At 41.6% G+C, this 18,524-nt stretch overlaps 1 protein-coding gene across 4 annotated transcripts; it reads right to left on the minus strand.

Annotated features, from left to right (window-relative positions):
* Positions 1–81: 81 nt before the first annotated feature.
* On the minus strand, positions 82–18,130 carry ark2ca (arkadia (RNF111) C-terminal like ring finger ubiquitin ligase 2Ca). Of its 4 annotated transcripts, none has more exons than XR_005051668.2 (9): positions 17,939–18,110; positions 7,018–7,288; positions 6,733–6,858; positions 6,415–6,547; positions 6,102–6,206; positions 5,140–5,232; positions 4,521–4,658; positions 4,292–4,395; positions 82–4,131 (listed from the first exon to the last, which is right to left on the minus strand). XR_005051668.2 is itself a non-coding variant. In XM_021601968.3 (8 exons), the coding sequence occupies exons 1-8, from the start codon at positions 17,997–17,999 to the stop codon at positions 4,014–4,016; spliced, it is 1,014 nt and encodes a 337-aa protein (XP_021457643.2). In that variant the 5' UTR covers positions 18,000–18,130; the 3' UTR covers positions 82–4,013. The 4 variants fall into 4 exon arrangements, 2 of the variants coding, with proteins under 2 accessions (XP_021457643.2, XP_021457644.2); XR_002473435.3 differs by having other exon boundaries at positions 3,762–4,131; positions 5,140–5,235; XM_021601968.3 differs by lacking the exon at positions 4,521–4,658 and having other exon boundaries at positions 5,140–5,235; positions 17,939–18,130.
* Positions 18,131–18,524: the final 394 nt, after the last annotated feature.

Here is an 18,524-nt window from a genome sequence, read left to right on the forward strand (position 1 = left end):
CTTCAAAGAGTCATAACTGGCCTTAATTTTAGGGACACAAGGTAACTTCTACTCATTCCACAAACACCAGATTTATACACCTTCCATTTTATCCAATTTATTACAAAAAGAGCACATACAAAAAAGGATAATATACCAGCCTTGAAATAAAATGTAAATAAAAAAAACAGAACAGTTTGGGTTTAGCGATGCAACTTTTAAAATCATTATTAGTAGTAGTAATAAATAAAGTACAAAATTCCACCAAATGTGAATCTAACATTTACACAATATGCTCATCCAGTTCATCAACACACTCATCATTAATGAGCTATTGCTTTAATATTAATGATAAATAGTTATATTCTCCGATAAAATCTCCTATATTGAAAAACATTGCGCAGTCACGGCTAAACAGCAGACCTTATACAAAGATGGCGGCAGCCCTATCACTGGCACGTTGAGATATTTTCTCTTTCCTTCAGTTTTTCAGATGCAAGCAGCAGCAAAATTAATTCTGTAATATTCTTTGTATATCTACAAATATTTTCACCATATACTTACATACCATTAAGAATATATTCAAACCTGAGAAAAACATGCATTTTTAGTAAGGTTGTGCTTTAAGAGATCCTCTGTCTGTTCTTGTTTTACATAGAGGATTGTGATAGGAAACATTGGATGGGTTCTGAGTGGAGGGAAGGATGGACAGTAAGACAAAATAATAAAGGAAAGGAAAAGAGGGAATAATAAGAATAATTAGTGTAGCGCAGATGAACACAGTGAAACATTTTCACAAAGATTTGTCAAATATTTCCTTCATTTGTATAATGGATAAAGTAAAATATTTCAAAGGTATTATTAGATTAGGTCAAGGTTAAACTAAAAATGATGGAGAAAAATGTCAATTTCCGAGTACTCCTAAAATGCTGCTTTCTTTATTCTCATAAAGGTATCCACAGATCTATTTGGTTAGTGAAAGCAATACGACGCTGACCACACCACCTTAAAGTTCCCACACTCCACTTATGGGGGCTAACGTCATATTTCCTTCACCTTGCAGGTTGGTCAGTGGTGACAATGAGAGAAGTGAGAGAGGAGGGAATAAGAAAGGAACAACAATATTATACAGCATTTGAACATAGCCTACAGTTCATGGTGCCCGTGTAATGCAGGAGTAAGACCTCCAGATAAATATGTACCTAGTTCAGGCATGATGGCTTTCGAGTAACTGAGCGTAGGAGTTTGTGTGGCAAAAATAGTAGCTACAATCATAAGGAAATATCTCAACACTAGAAGCGAGGCACTTGTTGGGCTCAAAACTACAAGATATTTGGAAAAGAGGGAAGGAGAAATATCCCAACACAGAAAAGGAACATGCTTTTTTTTTTTTAAAGAAAGGAGAGAGGGATGAGAGGCAGAGAACTGGAAATGACAACGTATACAGTAATAATAACAATACATCTACGATCGTAACTGCTTTATGCCAGTGAGAGGGTTCCCATGTTAAAACTATGAGTGCAAAACAAGACAAATTACAAACTTAAAAACATTTCACTCCATTGCAGTTTGTCCACTACATCACAGCATAGGGATCAGAGAAAATTGCATTGAATGGAATGTAACCAAGATATCCACAGCACCACTATCCACAGCACCACATGAGAAGAGCAGGCTCGACAGCTCAGCCCGGGACAGTAAACATAACACAGCCGGCTCGGGGAGAGAGATCAAACAGCAGGTCTTTTTAGTTTAGTTTCTTCAGGAAAAATACAACTGCATGCGAAGCATTCCCATTGAATTAAAACAATGCAAAAATGCAAAAAAGAGGTAATCGTTCAATTTTTTTAAAACAATTGTGTTATATCTAAATAAATAAATGATTCAATTGCAGAAAAAAACTATATAAAATTAAATACGTACACACGATATCTACAGTTAGTAATAAATAATGATTGTTAAATACTTAAGGCATCTCAACTGACAACACCCTGTGTAAACTATCAAAACTTCCCATAAAAAACTAGACTAAAGGAGGAGTCAGTATCAACACTGGCAGTGCACAGGACAGTTAGGGTCAGTCCCAATCCGTCACAACTCATCCTTCAGTCTACAGGGCATTTAGGGTCTGTCCTAATACTTCACATCGAGTCCTCAATGCATTTTATAGGACCTGTGCCAATCCTTAAAAACCTATGTAGTGTTCATGCACATTGACTTAGACATAACATAGCAACAAAACAAAAAGGAAAGCACACACAATATCAACATTTAAAGAGTTGTTTTTTTGACAACAAAAAGTGTTCTATGACCATTATTTTGGTCCTCATTTTGACCCCAGCCCAGTCCTGTCCATATGCACTGTGGGGAGGATACTGCCCCCATCACACAACATTCTACATTGTTGTTCTAGCAATACAGCATAGCAACCAGCATAGCAACCACGAGGGGAGATCTGACACATAAAAACAAGTTCAACACACAAAGCTCCTCACTCGGTCCAAAACAGTGCGCGTTTATACCTAAATATACGGAAACCAACGCAAATGCAATAACAAAAAGAGGTTGTTGCTATATCTATCACATGTGCTTGTTCTTTAGGCAATAAGGTAAACAATAGGATTCCATTTTGTTTGCCACCAAAAAGGGACAGTATGAACACACGCTACAGGTCAGGGACAAACACTGACATCGTTCTCCCTTTTTCTTCATTTGTTTGTTTGTGTTGAGTTGATAATCACAGCTCAGATTAACTAAGTCATGCACAGACAACACCCTCCTCTGCCCTCCATTGTTTTTTTTTTAACGCTAACACGACAGCCCAAGCCAACATTGAAACATGCATTTCACTACACTGCTCAGCCTTAACACCTGCGACAGGAGTGGATGGCACAGAGTCGCTGTTTTCAGGGCAGCTAACACTTCTGCTTAACCAGAAGGCCCCACATCTCACTCAGTCACTGCAGTGCATGATGGGGGATAAGTCCTACTACATTTAAAAATAATAATAATTGTATTCCTTATTTGGCTTTGTATTCTACAAGCACTCCAATCAAATCACTGTTAAGCTAACTTCTATATTACCCTTAACACACACTTGAACCTGCACTTTAAGTTTGTCACTCACGCGCAAGCATTGGTTAAACATACACTGAAACCCACACACTGGGGCAGAACACACACATTGCGGCAGGTCAAGCAATACCATAACACATTTGGTTAAAAACACTCACTAACCTCTGTATTTACTCAAAAACACACGCCACCCCATGCATTGGGGCAGGCCGACATGACAGCAGTGAAATAGTTGTATTTTGTCCGAACACTGATGGCAGCATCAGTCCCAAGCAAATGTACAACTACTGTATTGCAAAAAGTAGAAGCTGGGCGAGATCTGAACACTCAGTCCCCCTCTTATAACAAAGTGAGGGGTCAAAATACCACTGTGTCTGATGCTGCTACTGTACTACCACAAATGATCTGTAGGCAAACATGGCGACAGGGCTTTTAAGTGGTTGATTAGCTTCCTGTTGTGGCAGAATAAGCAGTGTGTGTGTGTGTGTATGTGGCAGGCTGGCTGGCAAGTGGGGTTGTGTGCTTTTCACTCTGTACATTAATGTCATGGCTTTAAGAACATGCTACAAAGACACAGGAAACACACCTGCCTCCCCTAACTACAACACAACAGCAACGACACCCAACCACCAGCAAGCAACTAGTAAACCCTGTGTGCACATGTGTATATAGTATGTAATGTATGTGTGAGTGAGTGTTTGCATGTCTTTTTGCTGGGGATGTGCTTTTATTGAGAGAGAGAGAGAGAGAGAGAGAGTCAGTCTCCGGTCTCTCGTGCAGTAAGTAATCCTGGATTGGCTCAGTAAAGCGTGAGTCAGAGAGGGCTATGATGTCACGTGACGACTGGAGACATTTGGCAAAGCACCCATGTTGGGAGAGGCAGGGCCGGGTGGAAGGGAGCAGGATCCACGCCAGGGTGATTGACAGCAGCCAGACCGTCAGGCTCCACCCCTGTGACATCAGCTGTCTGGGTGGAGCTGCGTCTCGATGTCCACGCGGCAGATTGGACACTTCCTGCTGGTCGCCAGCCACTGATCCACACAGCCCTGGTGGAAGAGGTGCATGCAGGGTAAACGCCTGGACAGGTGAGACGGGAGAGAAAAGGAAGAAGGTCAATCGTCTGGTCGTCAACTCACACACTGAAAGAGAAAATATACAGTATGCACATCACACTTGTTCAGTGGGTTCTTTGAATTCCATAGGCTCCAATAGGTTAAGTGTTGCAGACATTCATTACCTGACGTCCTCTGCCTCCTCCAGCATCGACAGGCAGATGGTACATTTCTCATCCACATCAGTCTCCTCGCCCTCCTCGCCAATCTTCATATCCAGAGGCTTCCTCTGTGGACCAATCAAATGACATATCCAGATTAGAATCAGACAGGGTCAAGAGTTTTTAAAGAGACCACTAAGGCTTCAGAAGTAAGTGACTTTGCTTTTTAAAACTTTGAGTTTGTATACAGTACCGGAGGTGATTTGGAATCATGCACTCATGCAGCAGTAGCACTGTGAGACTTGTAAGTCCTCAGACCTTGAAGATGTCCTCTCGGTCTAATGGTTAATATATTCAATTCCCACTGGTTACATTTACAATATACAGGTAGCTGTAAAAATAAAGGAAACGCCAACAAAGTGTCTTAATAGGAAGTTGGGTCACACGAACCACAACAGCTTCAATGCACCTTGGTATAGATTCTATAAGTGTCTGGAACTTCCATCAAAATTCCATCAATTCCATCATGTTTTGTTGATGGTGGTGGAAAACACTGTCTCAGGTGCCGCTCCAGAATCTCCCATTAGTGTTCATTTGGGTTGAGATCGGGTGACAGATGGCCATGGCATATGGTTTACTTCGTTTTCATGCTCATCAAACCATTCAGTGACCTGCCCAGCATTTTTATACAAGACCCTAAGCATGATGGAATGTTAATTGCTTAATTAACTCGGGAACCACACCTGTGTGGAAGTACCTGCTTTCAATATACTTTGTATCACTCATTTACTCAAGTGTTTCTGTTATTTTGGCAGTTGCCTGTAGCTCCACTTGTGTGTGTATATTTCTAACTCAGAGAGCTGCCTCCTCACCTTCTTGTATTTGTGTGGGAAGGTGAATCTCTCTATGGTGGTCTGAACCGCTCCCCTACTGACACTTCCCAACCTGTCTTCAAGCTGCAACAGCTCCTAGGGCACAGGAGAGCAAGGCTTTAGACAGATAACGTCACTTCACCTCTGCAAAAGCAACCGGTCAGCACTGGTATGACTAGGGTAACAGAATTAAATCATGCCATTAAAGCTTAACCATAAAAACAAGTATAGTATCCATGTGTAACACAAGCAATAGCATTAATATATACTGAACAAAAATATAAACACAACATGTAAAGTGTTGGTCCCATGTTTCATGAGCTGAAATAAGTTCCCAGAAATGTTCCATATGGACAAAAAGCATATCTCTCCAATTTTGTGCACAAATTTCTTTACAAACCTGTTAGTGAGCATTTCTCCCTCGCTAAGATAATCCAACCACCTGACAGGTGTGGCATATCAAACATCTGATTAAACAGCATGAACATTACACAAGAGCCCCTTGTGCTGGGGACAATAAAAGGCCACTCTAAAATGTGCAGTTGTGTCACACAACAATGCCACAGACGTCTCATGTTGAGGGAGCACGCAATTGTCATGCTGACTGCAGGAATGTCCACCAGAGCTGATGGTAGATAATTGAACATTCATTTCTCTACCATAAGCTGCATCCAATGTTGTTTTAGTGAATATGGCAGTAGGCCCAACTGGCCTCACATGACTGGGCAGTGGGCTTGGCTCCCAAGTGGGTGAGCCTATGCCGTGCCAGGCCCACCCATGGCTGCCCAGTCATGTGAAATCCATAGATTAGTGCCTAAATGTATTATTATTATTTAAATTGATTGATTTCCTTATATGAACTGTAACTCTGTAAAATCTTTGAAATTGTTGCTTGTTGCGTTTATATTTTTGTTCAGTACGCTGTAGATATTGGTAAAATTGATATAGAAATGGACATTTACCTCATAGCTCTCTCGTACAGCGGAAGCGTGACGTGAGGGGTTGAGGCCCTGCAGAGCCAACAGGTGAAGCTGGGGGTACGGGTAGTTTCTAATCTCATGCACAACCTGTCAAACATAAAAAAGAAGACACTTCGGTCATCAACAGTTAACAGAACTCTGTTGGAAAACACCGAATCATTGATGGACGAACAGACAAAGGCAGACATCACACAGAGTGTGAACAACACAGCAACTAAACAGGCAACATAGACAAGCAGAACAACAAAAGAACAAAGCAGAGACCAACCACAACAGCCAACAGTCATGAAAGTACCACTTGTGCAGACGAGGTGTTCCTGGGAAAGTGGTGCATTCTGGGGGATGCCGCCAGGTAATGCTGATAGTGCTGTGGAAGCTGCTGGAGCTGGTACTGTTGGTGAGAGAGGCCAGCGTCCACACTAAGGTCCCTACGAACAGACACAGAGGAGAGAGGACAAAAACCTATATTAACATCAACACAGAGTAAAATGATCACCCCTACAGGCAGGGGGAGAGACATAAACCAACACCACTAATGCCAGACAGATGGAAGGATGAAACAATGACTTTTCGTCTCCAAGGCTCCCCGTTTAATTATTATTTTTTGACTCACCAGTCTGTGCCCTCGGCCAGGTAGCGCGGCTGCTGGCTGATTGGCTGGGGGATATGGAGGGGAGGGGAGTAGTCGTACCCTGAGCGAAGTCTGTGAGGGTTCAGAGGAGCACGCTCCAGAGTTCGTCTGCACAGAGGAGGCATTTCCATACATTAGCATATGGAAATTGGAGGGGGTGTAGTGTTCTAGTGTCTGGCCAACTCAGTGCCTTAGAGGGGGTAAGTGAAAGAAACAGACAAATGTAAATGTGAGTCCAACAGAACATGCAAGTGTGTGTGGTAGTACCTGGAGTGTGGGAGGATCCTGCGGTGCTGCGCCTCTAGAAGCTGCTGCTGGATGAGGTATTGCTGGTGTAAGGCCTGAGGTAGGAACGGAGGCCCAGTAACGTCCTGGAACTGAGGGGGGGCCGGCAGGGGCGGTGGGTGGTGGGGGGCCGGGGGCTGGTGAGGGGTGTGACCCAAGGGGAACTCAGCTGAGATGGGCGCCTGAGGGGCCCCTAGGTGGAAGTGTCGGCATGAGGTAGCATGGCTGTGCTGATGCCTGGTGAATTGTGCCCCTGCAGGAGATAAGTACACCCAATCAGGATTCAGAAGAAGTTGACCGCAACCAATGAAGACAGAGAAGACACTCTGCCATCAGACGATACGGAGACACCAATCATATCCACAGAGATCAACCAATCAGCCAAGAGAACACACTCACCCAATCAGACAAGACACCAGAGAGAGTAGACAGAGTGATCACACCAAATCAGTCAGATAGTAGAGGGAGTCATCTGTCACACTCAATCAAACGTCACACAGACCAACTACACAGACAGCTCTAACAGGCAGCACAATCACACAAGGTAAAATAACAAAATAGAATAACAGAGAGCAATTAGTCAGACAAAGAGACAGGCAGACGGATCATATTCAGACAGAAACCACAACCACACACACACACACACACACACACACACACAGACATCAAACAGTCAGAACAGAGACAGACATCAAAATCGGAAACTCAGTCAGAAACAGACACACAACAGAGAACACTCAACAGTCATGCAGATCAAATCACCAACCGCCATACAGATCACCGACACACCGTCATACAGATCACTCACACACCGTAATCATGTATAACTCTGTGTTGTTTGATTTTGTCGCACTGCTTTGCTTTATCTTGGCCAGGTCGCAGTTGTAAATGAGAACTTGTTCTGGCCTACCTGGTTAAATAAAATAAATAAAAATACAGCTCACACACCGTCATACATATCAAACACACACAGCGAGAAAACAGAAAGCGACCTCACCCAGGAAGACGGAACACAAAAGAGATGAAAGACCATAGAGCGACCTCTAAGCTCCAGAGAGAGCCCAACTGTCCTGCTCATTTCCTGTCGTTCTACAGGTTCAGCTGGGAGCGAAGGGGTACACTGGGCACGATGACTGCTGTTTTGTTTTGTGGATTGAATCTCTGCTTCTGATAATATATGCTAGGTTAGATTTCAAGGTTTGATGCGGTCTTTGGTTTAAGTGGGTTTGTATAATGAATTATGAATAGGTACCCTGGTTTTAAATTGGACCTGAGCATAAGATAACAAACGTAAGATTCTCGTGCCGAGTTTCCGTGAATGGTGGCGGCATATAATTAACGTAAGATTCTCGTGCAGAGTTCCTGTGAATTGTGGCAGCACATATTTTAAAATATTCTTTAGCATGCTACTTATTCAGAGCCACTGTTGAACATCATATAAAATCTACCTGCCTCCATGTTAAAATAATATATTTTATTGTCACAAACTGAATAGGTGCAGTGAAAGGCTTTGTTTTGCAGGGTCATCTATAGTAGTACAGCACCCCTGGAGCAAATTAGGGTTAAGTGCCTTGCTCAAGGGCACAGACGGATTTTTCACCTTGTCGGCTCAGGTATTCAAAACATTGACGTTTCGTTTACTGGCCCAACTCTCTAACCGCTAGGCTTCCTGCTGAGCGATGTAACTGTTGCACTATCATTAGACCTACGTGCACTAGTCCTACAGGCCTCTCATTATGGAGCCTGGCATTATAGAATCAACTGCTAAAACCACCAGCCGTTTAAGGGCTGTGGGGTGCGGTTCAATAATCTAAAGTGGTTTCCTCTCCTTGTCTCCTTTCCTTCATTTGCGCTGTAGTTGGTCATGTGGCCAGACGGAAGACACTCCTGAGAAAGGCACATGACAGCACACCTGAAGTTTGCAAAAAGGCACATGAAAGACAGATCACAAGGCAAAATATTCTGTGGTCTGTTGAGACAAAAATCAAACTCTTTGGCCTGAATGCAAAGCACCATGTCTTAGGGCTGGGCGGTATACCGTATTTTGCAATATACCGGTATTGATGTATGGACCGTTTTGGATTTTTACTTTACCTTACAACTTTTTGAATGTATATATATATTTTTAAATGTCATATGCCGTGTGTAAATCCATTTCTACAGATTACTTCACTACTTGAGTTCTCTCTCAGTGATGGTGTAGACCTAAATAAGCATGTCGTTTGTGCAACAGTATCTACTAAATTAAAGAGGAACATACAAAGCATTAATGTTAGCAACATGAAGTAGCTAAGAGAAAACAAAACGTAGCCAAAGATTATAGGGTCCCCTAGGAAACAACACTTTGGTTCCTACCCTGTGACAATAACTCCTCCCTGGCATTTTAATTAGTTGGCATGTCAAACACTGTATTCAAAATACACACTATTCAATTCTAACTATAGAATATTCATTATATTTCTAGGATTCTAAAAGTTCACCCAAGTGTTGTGCTCTAAATCGCAAGTCAAATCACAATTGCAACATCGTGCAGCCCTACGTGGCAGTGTAGAAATGATCTCAAATGATTGCAGGGAATTCAGAAATGTATGAAAATGCTGAAGATTATTTTAGGTTTAAGTTTAATTGAACAGTATAAAACAAAATCAGAATAGAGAAAAACCTATTGAAATCACTTACAATGTATGTGTTGCCAACCTAGGGTCACGCACCACTCATAAAGCAAAAGGTCAATAAATAAACATTTCAAATAGTCAATATTATTTAAAAAAATAATACAATACAGTGATATGATATTTTGGTCATGTCGCCCAGCCCTACTATGTCTGGAGAAAACCAAGCACAGCTCTTCACCCTTCTAACACCATCCCTACTGTGAAGCATGGTGATGGCAGCATCATGCTATGGGGATGCTTTTCAGTGGCAGGGACTGGGAGACTAGTAAAGTTAGAGGGAACAATGAATGGAGCCAAATCTGCTGAGTTCTGTTATCAGAGGGCAAACAGACTGGGGCGAAGATTTACATTCCAACAGGACAATGAATTCAAGCATACAGTCAAAGCAACGCTGTAATGGATTCAGAACAAGAACGTGAAAGTTCTTGAGTGGCCCAGGAAAATCCCAGACTTGAATCCTATTGAAAATCTGTGGAAAGACTTGAAGATTGCTGTTCACTACCACACCCCATCTAACTTTACAGAGATTCCGAAATTCTGCTAGGAAGAAATGGGAGAAAATCCCCAAATCCAGATGTGTAAAGCTGATAGACATACCCAAGACGACTCAAAGCTGTAACCGCCACCCAAGGTGCTTCTACAAAGTATTGACTCAGGGATGTGAATAGTTTTGTAAATGAAATGTTTCTGTATTTCCTTTTCAATAAATGTGCTAACATTTTTCAAAAACATGTTTTCACTTTGTCATTATGGTGTATTGTGTGTAGATGGGTGGGAAGAAAAATCAATTTCATCAATTTAGAATTCAGGCTGTAACAAAAGATGGAATAAGTCAAGGTGTATGAACTTTCTAAAGGCACTGTATATTCCTCATGTACCAACCCTAGGTTAGGGCTGCCTCTCGGTCTATGGAAGGAGGAGTAGTGAGTGAAGCTCTGGCCAACCTGCTGAATCAGCATGGTGCTGGGTCGCAGCCAAACAATCAATATCCATTACGCCCAGAGGAGGGAAGTGTGGGGAGGGGGAGGCACTGCAGCTGCTCCTTTAACTCCAGTTATAGTCTCCAGTTATAGTCTACCAGCTGTCTGCGCAGGGGGACAGACACCAAGGTCTGGGGGGGCTGGGATGGCTCTCATCTTTAAGACATGCAGGCAGGCCTCATGTGAAAAGCACAACCCCACAGACTGTGACTATGAATGGCCAGGCTCCATGTATAGACATCTTTAGTGCCATCCTAGTTAAAGTAAACTGTGTTTTTTTTACTGTATCACTGTGATAAAATGCTACTACTAAAATCCATAATAATAAGTGGCTTGTAAAACAGCTATGCAATGTTGTTCTAATTTGATGCAGAGACAAGAGCGTAATCATCATCTTTACTGTTTGGAAGGGAATTTCCAGTAACACTGCCTTTGTAATGTTTAAAAAAATATATTTAAAAAAATATTATGTAACCTTTAACTAGGCAAGTCAGTTAAGAACAAATTCTTATTTACAATGACGGCTACCGGGGTACAGTGGGTTGACTGCCTTGTTCAGGGGCAGAACAACAGATTTTTATGTCAGCTCAGGGATTCGATCCAGCAACCTTTGGTTACTGGCCTACCACTAACCACTAGGCTACCTGCATTACATGTCTACGTAATGATTACAATAAGTAGAGGTTCTAAACGCTCTATGGGTTCATTTTTAGCTGATGATTAGATATTTTTGTAAGGAATTACACTTACTTAAATACATTTCTTTGATATAGTGGTTATTCAATTACAATCCGGAGGGTACTTCAGAACAACTCTAAATTTGGTCATCATTCCTTTTTTCCCCTTTGTACATCATAGCCTACGTAATTCAAAGCAGTGCGACTGTTCAAGTCACAAACCCGTGGAGACAGATTCTGCTTGGTTATTCTTTTGCTACAGTAGATATTGCCTTGAGACATAAGAACCCTAGTGGACCTCAGATCCATAAGAGGAGAAATTGTGTTTGCTGGCTGAGGAAGTAGAGCAGAAAAACATAAAAAATTGTCTTCTGGTTTTGGTGGACCACAGGATGCCGTTTCACTCCGTTCTGTCGCAATGTTTTACGTCACTGTTGTGCAAAGATACAGGGACCCCAATAACAAATGGGTTAAACAGACCCTACTAACAAAGAAGAATCAATCATATATGTTTCCCCATTCATATAGGCAGTTAACCCACTGTTCCTCGGAAGGCCATCATTGTAAATAAAAAAATTGTTCTTAACTGACTTACCTAGTTAAATAAAATAAAAATAATAACAAGGTGGAAACTATCAGTGCTATGATGATTATAATCATAAATGGACCATAGAAGGACTATAAAATAGCATATCAAATAGGCCTTATTCGGCACACATTGCACCTCTCACAGCATCTGCAGCATAGTCTCTCTCAGCGCTGAGCTCAGGCTGTAAAATCTCCTGACTGGTGCATATCTGAGCTTTCAGCCCCTCCAGAGAAGCATGTGCACACATACAGCCAGCCCCTCCCCACAGTGCGGCATGTCTCCCCCGTTTGACTGACAGGCATGTAGCCCTGCCCACCCATGACTGCAGCAGTCTGACCCGGCTGTCTCTGCAGTTTTATAATCACTGCTACTATTCTCCCCAACATAATCCTCATCTACACACCCCATTCCATCGGTAGCATGAGCATCCCATTACTTTACAATGCACGAATAGGGGAGGGGACGAGGTAATGTTTAGGCTAAGCAGTGCAGTAGCTATCAACCAATCCTGAAGGATTTAGTATGGTCGACCTATCCGGCAGTATGAAATTGGTTTGAGGGGGTAGCTAAGAAAAAACCTTATGAGTCTTTTGGGTTATTTATATGCATAAGTCATTATGGATAGGTGTCCCGTGCTTAATATAGTAAAATAAGGCACTCGTATTAATGGTATGTGTACCATTTCATCTCATGACTAGAACGCAAATGTAAAACAAAATATAAAGCAGCTGCTTGCATGGAACACTACAGCAGTGTTGAATAATGTATGCCATTGACTGCCTAATATGACCTTGTAAGTATTTGAAGAATAAGGCGCTGACAATAGCCTGTATCTGCGTGCTCTAGGTAGGAAGGCTATGAACCGTAGCCGGACCTCTTAGTACAAGCAACTGTCATAGAAAGTCTCTCCTCACAAGAACATGAGATAGCTAGTTGGGACTACACATCACAACTATCTTAAGATGAATGCACTAATTGTAAGCTGCTCTGGATAAGATCATCATCTAAGTGACTAAAATGTAAATGTAATGAAGGCAGTCTTGAGTATGCATGCTCTGTACAATAAATGGAGTCTTATTGAATTGGTCATGTGAAGACCAAATTGAACACAATCTAGCATACTTTTCTATTATCAATAAACAAATAGGCCTAGCCCACAAACTTTCTCCCCGTACAAATGTTTTGCCATATTCTAAATCACACTTATTTAGGCTAATTACAGCAGTGTGTTAAAGTGATACACCCACAAAGAAGTCTGCCGAAGACATAGCAGAGGTACCAACGACACTCACTAAGGTGTAATGCTGGTCACAGACTTAATCTACCTTAGTAGGGTTTATGCAATGTATTTTACTGTCTATTTTACTGTAAATTGTATTGATATGTTCAAATCCACTTGGAATACAGTTTGATTCAAAATACAAGCAGAGAAAGTTGTTTTGCTAATTGAGTTCTGTTTGCTGCTGATTGATCTAGGTCATCTAAACAGCTAGGTGCCATTCCATAATGAACCAAAGGAGAATATGCATCTAAGTGCATACAGTGGGGCAAAAAAGTATTTAGTCAGCCACCAATTGTGCAAGTTCTCCCACGTAAAAAGATGAGGCCTGTAATTTTCATCATAGGTACACTTCAACTATGACAGACAAAATGAGAAGAAAAAAAATCCAGAAAATCACATTGTAGGATTTTTTATGAATTTATTTGCAAATGATGGTGGAAAAATAGGTATTTGGTCACCTACAAACAAGCAAGATTTCTGGCTCTCACAGACCTGTAACTTCTTCTTTAAGGAGGCTCCTCTGTCCTCCACTCGTTATCTGCATTAATGGCACCTGTTTGAACTTGTTATCAGCATAAAATACACCTGTCCACAACCTCGAACAGTCACACTCCAAACTCCACTATGGCCAAGACCAACGAGCTGTCAAAGGACACCAGAAACAAAATTGTAGACCTGCACCAGGCTGGGAAGACTGAATCTGCAATAGGTAAGCAGCTTGGTTTGAAGAAATCAACTGTGGGAGCAATTATTAGGAAATGGAAGACATGGAAGACAGACAAGACCACTGATAATCTCCCTCGATCTGGGGCTCCACGCAAGATCTCACCCCGTGGGGTCAAAATGATCACAAGAACGGTGAGCAAAAATCCCAGAACCACACGGGGGGACCTAATGAATGACCTGCAGAGAACTGGGACCAAAGTAACAAAGCCTACCATCAGTAACACACTACGCCGACAGGGACTCAAATCTTGCAGTGCCAGACGTGTCCCCCTGCTTAAGCCAGTACATGGTCCTGGAGTGGCCTAGCCAGTCTCAACCCCATAGAACATTTTTTGGAGGGAGTTGAAAGTCCATGTTGCCCAGCAACAGCACCAAAACATCACTGCTCTAGAGGAGATCTGCATGGAGGAATGGGCCAAAATACCAGCATCAGTGTGTGAAAACCTTGAAGACTTACAGAAAACATTTGACCTCACCCTTTGTTAGCAATGACAATATAACAAAGTATTGAGAACTTTTGTTATTGACCAAATACTTATTTTTCCACCATAATTTGCAAATAAATTCATTAAAAATCCTACAACGTGATTTTCTGGATGTTTTTTTCTTCTCATTTTGTCTGTCATAGTTGAAGTGTACCTATGATGAAAATTACAGGCCTCATCTTTTTAAGGGGGAGAACTTGCACAATTGGTGGCTGACTAAATACTTTTTTTGCCCCACTGTATATGTCAAGGTAAAGGAAGTGGCGAAGTATTGCTGTCAATATAAACCTTTTACTTGCTAGTTTTGAGATATAAAACAAACTTATAGGCTAGACTATATGTAACATTCAAATGCCCTGTGTTTACCCAATCTGTATAGCTATTGAATGGCTGGTGCCACTTCTGTCAAGACACTTCAAGAACAACATAGTAAACAGAACCGACATAGCATTTATATCAGTGTTTAATGTTGTGTGTTATGTTGAGGGACTTCAAGGTGCGCAGTCAGCCTCACAACAAAACCCCAAATCTCCCATCCTGGTCAGTATCTGAAAGACGCCAATTCAAGACTAATATTTCACAAAAAATGTAAAGCCGTAAATTCGTCAGTAGCATGTGACACTGTGAATAATACTTTCGTAACCCGACAGCGACAATGTTAACTTTACTAAAACCGAGACAGGCGGAAAGGATGAAAAGGATGACAAAGTTTTGGTCAATACTACTATAGTATAGAAGCAATGTTGACAAGAGACTTAAATACAGATGGAATGTGTATTGATTTGGGGGGGGGGGGGGGGGGGGGGTTGACTGTATGGTTCCTACATTAATCACTGCGTCCCATGTCTCAGTCAAAATTAATTTTCCCAGCAGGACAAGAGATTTGGCTGTCCCTAATCCTATGATTGGGACTCGGGAGAGAGAGAAGCACCTTAAAGTGCCTCTGCAAAGAGAGATGAGAGCACTGAGAGGTAGAGGGGGGACTGCCTCAGTGACAGCACGGTGGGGTGGAAACACACATGGAAATCAGCAAAAAGCACACTGAAGGTTAGGAAAAATACTAGAAGTCTTTATTGGAAAATATTAGTATGTGTGGCACTGTGTGATAATAGTAATAATGCAACTACATGCAAATAATGACCAAAGGCAAGGCCTGACCATGCTCTGTAGGATTAACAGAACAGAAGCAGCATCCAATGAGTAGATGTGTATGCTACAGCACATTTCAGTACAGCAGGGACATCTCTACACAAAGATTACATTGTAATCTGCTGTTCAATGTGAAAACATAAACAGAATTTTAAAAATGATCATGCATTAGGTTCTAATACAAGAACATAAGGTAGAGAGAAAGCACAACCAAAGAATAAAGACACTTTGATTCTAAAAGGAGTTCTACAGCAGTGCGTGATATACACATCCCTGTAAAATGGATAGCATTATGTGGAGGTGTGTAAGATACTGGGGAGTTTGGCATGATAGTGGATCACAAAACGAATTTTAAACGGCGAGTTGAGTTAAGACTCGTAGATTCGCAGTGACAAACTAAATGGGTTAATTAAATTAGATGAAACAATGGCTCGTACACATGGTTAGGATTACGACTGGCCGTTTAGCCACTAGAACAGGTGCAATGGACCATCAAAGGTGGCAATTTCAGATCGTTTGAGAAATAAAGACACGCAAATTAGAATGCAGATATATTGCAGCCAGTTACTGTCCAATTGGTTTAAATGTGATTAGGATGATAGCATTTGGGAGGGGGAATGAATGCGATTTATGTTTCAAACAGGCCATCAGATATGGAAGTGGTACAATGCACCTTTGATTGAAGGGGGATGACTGGAGACAGCAATCCACAAGTTCTATCAAGCCTGGCTATAATCGAATCGGGGGCCAAGGGGTCAAAATGTATCCACTTTACAGAAATTTACAGCAGAATGTAGTCTATCCACACTGAATGGGAAAATCACAACGACATTTTATAGTAATAGGCCTAATGCTACAATGGATTATGTACTAAAGAGCAACATGACAGTTTAAGTAAAGACAAACTGTTTTCTAGAGAAGGTGTTATTCTTTAGTCTGTTACACAGAAGGATACGGTATGAGTGGGAGAACTCGGGTTTTAATGCCAATGTCGTCTTCAGATGGAAAGAGGAAATGAGGAAGGGGTTCACAATACAGCTAGATGCAGAGAACAGGCAGAGGCTACGGCAGACAGCAGCAGATGATCGTTAGCTACACAATGAAGGGGACAAAGGTCTGAGAAATGCGGAATGTAGCGCCAGCCTCGATACTATGGAACAGGAAAAAAGAACACAAATAAAAGCACAATGAAATCATTGGTGCTACTGCATGTATTTTAAAATGCACGTTCATATTAGTATAATTATATAATCAGCACATATAGCCTTTTGCTGCATATATGGAGGATGTTATTTCGGTCAATTTGGGTAGTATGGTGTTTGCAATCGAGCAAAACAAAAGGCGGTCAGTTGTGCTCATGTTTTCCCTTGAAAATATTGCTAGATAGTCTCAAAATAGAGATGGGGTTTGGTTTCGGGTTTGAGACAAGAAAAACAATTTTCCAAACCTACGGGATAGTGTTCTTGACCGTACTATATGTTCCTAATAAGAAAACGCGTCGTAGGCTGCATCACATTTTAACCCACCTGACCAGCTCCTATTGCCACGTTCAATTAGTAATTTTAGGGCGTTCATCGCAAAAATACAAATGTATATAAATATACATGGATTTAGCCGATATTTTAAAAAAAGTACAGCCTCAACCAATAACACATCTAGCTACAGAACAGATTCGCTGAAGGCAACAACTAACCCACCCCACACACCATGTTGTCAAGACTCGAGCCTCGCCAACACCAAAATGGATAAACAATTGATGTCACTGATGTCATGTTCGCTAACCAGCTGTTTGGTCAGATTAAAAACACACAGTTGTTACTGTATTAGTAGAGGGTGAAAAATATAATTAACCGTTAGTGGGACAAACGAAGCCACTAGCTAGTTAGCTAACGTTACATCCAAAATGACGATATTCTACGGAACAACGCGCGCGTCTATAACCAAAATATTAGCCTGTCCAGATAAACTAGCTAGCTGTCTTGTTCAGCTAGTTACCATTTTGTTTAGTTGCCTTGAGAAGATAACGTTTGACAATAATACGTGCAAGGTAGAACGGATGACAAAACATTAACGTTACTAATTCGTTATAGCTGTATTAGCTACATAGCTAACTATTTTGCATATGTCGTTTGACATGGTTCGATTACAACCTTCACTGCAAACCCGGATTTTATTCGCTCGAGCGCAGCTGACTGGCCGTCTGGTTAGCTCAGCAGCTAGCTTTCTGGACAGCTAGCATTATTAGCTTGGCCATTGCAGATGACAGCTAGTTAGCTTTAATATTTACATATATAGGAACGAGAAGAGACAAACATGGATAGAATAAAGAAATAACTTTACCTCTATTTCTTACAGAGCCAAATACGGGAAGAACCAAATATCCGACATGTACCAACACCATCCTGGCTCCCTTTGTTGTATCACTAGCCTGTGAGACAGATGGTCCATGGAAATGGTCCCTTCCAATCCCTGCACATTCAAACGGGACAGCCTTCTCAGCTGCATCTCAGACAAAGACCGAATGAACCAATCAATGAACACCTCTGTTCGGAAGCCTTTTCATGTGGCACCCGGGACAGCCAATCAGATTAGCGACCAGTCTTTCGCAAATAAACGGAACGTTTTATCGACGCCCAGTCTAGTCTATCAAGCTCAGATCCAGTGTTGAATATCATTGCATTTATTTCATACCAATACAACTTACTGTGAAAAATGTATCGATTTTGCAATGTTCCTATACCCCAGGACTTGTTTGTTGTAGATATATTGTAAGCAAGGCCATGACAGAATGATAAATTGTCATGCCATGGCATCCTGGCAAGACTCAAGTCTGCAACACCACAATTAAGACAGGAGCTGAGCAGAGGTGCATACTACAATGCAGGATCAGTGAGGATCAGTGGGGCCTAGTGGTTAGAGCGTTGGA

The sequence above is a fragment of the Oncorhynchus mykiss genome, chromosome 5 (assembly GCF_057628025.1).
Source record: "Oncorhynchus mykiss isolate SJ-2025 chromosome 5, ASM5762802v1, whole genome shotgun sequence".
NCBI lineage: Eukaryota > Metazoa > Chordata > Actinopteri > Salmoniformes > Salmonidae > Oncorhynchus > Oncorhynchus mykiss.